The 3628-nt window shown below is 42.6% G+C and overlaps 1 protein-coding gene across 1 annotated transcript in view; it reads left to right on the top strand.

The window, feature by feature from the left end:
- LOC107148746 (keratin, type II cytoskeletal 6A-like) overlaps window positions 1-1177 on the top strand; it is a 3076-nt gene extending 1899 nt beyond the window's left edge. The window contains exons 2-4 of the mRNA XM_048802450.1: window positions 1-104; window positions 301-335; window positions 437-1177. Coding sequence (XP_048658407.1) covers window positions 1-104; window positions 301-335; window positions 437-666 — 369 coding nt within the window. The 3' untranslated portion in view covers window positions 667-1177. The remainder of the gene's footprint in view (window positions 105-300; window positions 336-436) is intronic.
- Window positions 1178-3628: the final 2451 nt, after the last annotated feature.

Below are 3628 nucleotides of genomic sequence, written 5' to 3'. Positions count from 1 at the left end.
ATGGCCAGGCTGCTGAAGGAGTACCAGGAGCTCATGAATGTCAAGCTGGCCCTGGACGTGGAGATCGCCACCTACAGGAAGCTGCTGGAAGGCGAGGAGTGCAGGTGGGTGACACACCCCTCTGAGCACCTGTGGGAGGGGTCTGGCCCTGAGCAGGGGATTGTGGCCAGTAATGATGGGTGCTGTCAAGAGACTCTCTGGATCAGGGGTGGGCGGTCTCCATGAGCCTCAGGTGGAGGCCTCTCCTGGGATCAGGTATGGGCTGCGGAGGACTCATCCTCTGTGTTCCTCTCCTCCTAGGCTGAGTGGCGAGGGCGTTGGACCCGTCAACATCTGTAAGTACTTGGCTTGTCTGCCTCCCAGTTGTTGACCTTGTGGGATGGCTCAGGTGACAGAGTGAGCTCACGGTGTCTGTGTCCTGTTGTCCTCCCTACAGCTGTGGTGCAGTCCACTGTGTCCAGCGGCTATGGCAGCTCTGGGGGTGCCGGCAGTGGCTTCGGACTGGGCGGAGGCAACAGCTACTCCTACAGCAGTGGTCACAGCCTTGGAGGTGGCTTCAGTTCTGGCAGTGGCAGAGGCATCGGGGGTGGCCTCAGCTCCTCTGGTGGCAGCAGCTCCACCATCAAATACTCCTCCACCACCTCCAGCAGGAGCTACAAGCACTGAAGTCCTGCACTGGCCCTTGTCCCACCCTGCTCAGCCCTCTGGTGTAGAGCCCTCTGCTCAGGATCTTTTCCTCCTCTGCCTCCACCTCTGCTCTCTAGCTGGGGCTGCGGAAGGCCCCTGCCCTCCTGGCTCCTCTGTTTACCTGCTCCTCAGAGATCCAGTGGCTCCCCTCAGAATGTCATCCTCTGATCTCACATCATGGTTCAGTCACATCTGGTGTCTCACTTTGTTATCTAGTTATCTAGCTCTTACCTTCTTAGTTTATCTCTGAAGCTGAGCATTACAAGGAAATTATCTCTGCCCCTCTCATTCCAGAAATTCGGGCCAAGGTCCTTTTTAAAAATTAGGCAAATTTCCTTTAATTTCCCTTGACCCAAGAACATCTTACAAATGTTGAGCACCAACTTCACATACCTGGAAGCCTTGTGATGAGTCCTCAGATGTGTAGAATCTGTATCACTGTGATGTTTTCTCTCTTTTAAATGCTAAATAAAGCAGATTTTTAAAATAATGCATGTCACTAATGTTTGTTTAGCCTTTCAACTGACAATGTGTCTTCATCTTTAAGGGAAAAATCCCAGTCCCAATGTCCTTCACTTCACCTCTTTAGAGGAGGTCAACAAACATCCTGCACCATGGCACCCTGAGGTTCAGGGTTTCTGCACAAACCAAGTTTTTTGGCAGTAGAGTGGGAGGTATCTGCTCTGCCAGTAGTCTCTCAGTATCCATAGGGCATTAGTTCCTACAGGAACTTCACGGAGGCCAAAATCTGCAGATGCTCAAGTGCTTTACAATGAACAGCATAGTATTTGTGTATATTCTTCCCGCTCTCTCCTGTATACTTTGAATTATATCTATATTATAGTACTTAAGATGACAGCAGTGTGTTTAAGAAAACCATGACAAGAAAATATCTCTATATATTCAGTAGAAATGCAATTTTTTACAAATGTTTTCCATGCATTGTTGATTTAATCCACAGATATGAAATCCTGAGATGTAGAACAGATATAGTATACTCAACTGCTCTGTTTTTTGCTTTTGTTTGTGGTTTTGCAACACAAGAGTGCCCTACCACTGAGCTACATCTCCAACATGTGTGTGTATATATATGTAAAATGGTACTGTGTATTAAATAAAACCCAGGAGTGCTCTATCACTGAGCCACATCCCAGCCCTTTTTATTTTTCATATTGAGACTGTGTCTCACTAATTTGCTTAAGGCCTCACCAAAATGCTGAGGATGGCTTTGAACTTAAGATCCTCCTGCCTCAGCCTCCCAAGTCACTGGGATTACAGGTGTGCACCACTGCACCTGGAAATTTTTGTGTTATTTTGGAACAGTGTCTCACTTAATTGCCCAGGCTGGTGTTGAATTTGCAATCCTTCAGCTCAGCCTCTGGAGTAGCTAGATTACAGGTATACTCCACCATGCTCAGGGGTGCTCTGTTGTAACTATCCAAATCAGGAAGTGCCTTGGCCTCTGAGATCATTCCTCCTTCTATTCTGGTGTCTGAATGCTCAATTGGAGAAACACTTCTGGCCAATTATAGCTAAAGTCATTTGAGAAGAAAAATAGATATTTCTTGAATAGATATTTGTACTTAGAAATGTCTTATGACCAAAAAACTTGTCTGACAACACTTTAATTATCATGAGTAATTAAAGTGAGCATACTTCTGAGATGAAATTGTACTGAGATACAATTATGCATCCTGAGGAAATAGTGCAAATGTAGAAACGTGAATGTACATAAATATGCAGCACAACTATCTTCACAAATGGAGAAAACTGGAGACATTACAACTGGTCAAATGAACAGTTTGAAGAATAGACACAAACTCTGTTTCTTTCTTGAAATGGAAAGGTGAAACAAAAATGGAAATGGAAATTTCTTTCTTATCACACCCTAAGCTTTTCAGAGACTTAAAGAAACCATGTCCTTGGTGCTTAGAAGAGAGGGTCTCATTCCTTTCTCAGGAGTGAACTAGCTTGGTTTGACATACTTGACCAAGTAACGGAATACTCAGTATATAATGGGTTGATCAGTCAGCTTGTGTTTTCCTAGGGCTGTGTCAGTCCCTGTTTCCACCACAAAGTGGTAATTGTCTCCCTAACATTCTGGATCTTGGAGCTCTCAAGACATTTTCTTGGGTTGATTAATTTATAGAATGTATTTCTGGATCCTGCTCTATCAGTATCCTTCTGTGTTCCTTTCTAATCGTCCCCCCAGCAACATGGGCAGCTTCTCACATTGACACATCTTCACTTTATGCTCAGACTACACATACTACTATGTATCCATGAGGCATAGTGGAAAGGAAAATAAATGACAAGGAGAATTATCTAGGATATGACTTTGTACAAAAAAAGATACAATAAAAGAGAGTGTATATGTATATGTGTGTGTGCATATTTTAAGCCAAGTTAAAATCTTAAGGTACATGGACATTTAAAATATCATAAAGGAAAATTATAAATGACTCTATAGCAGTAAATGTGATAACTTTGATTTAATACACTAAATCCTTGAAAGTTAAAAATTACTGCAAAGATTTATATAGGGAGAAATAATCAGGATATCCATATACCTATTAAATAAATTAAATCAATAATGTGAGCTTCTAAAATGAAAACACCAAGTCCAATATTTTCACTGATTAACATTTAAAATTGAAATGACATCAATTCTTTTTTTTTAATTTTTATTGTTGGTTGTTCAAAACATTACATAGTTCTTGATATTTCATATTTCACACTTTGATTCAAGTGGGTTATGAACTCCCATTTTTACCCCGTGTACAGATTGCAGAATCACATCAGTTACACATCCATTTATTTACATATTGCCATACTAGTGTCTGTTGTATTCTGCTGCCTTTCCTATCCTCTACTATCCCCCCTCCCCTCCCCTCCCCTCTTCTCTCTCTACCCCCTCTACTGTCATTCATTTCTCCCCCTT

The sequence above is a fragment of the Marmota marmota genome, unplaced genomic scaffold (assembly GCF_001458135.2).
Source record: "Marmota marmota marmota unplaced genomic scaffold, marMar, whole genome shotgun sequence".
NCBI classification, from domain to species: domain Eukaryota; kingdom Metazoa; phylum Chordata; class Mammalia; order Rodentia; family Sciuridae; genus Marmota; species Marmota marmota.
Note: the sequence above shows the minus strand (reverse complement) of the source record. Positions and strands in the feature narration are given on the sequence as shown.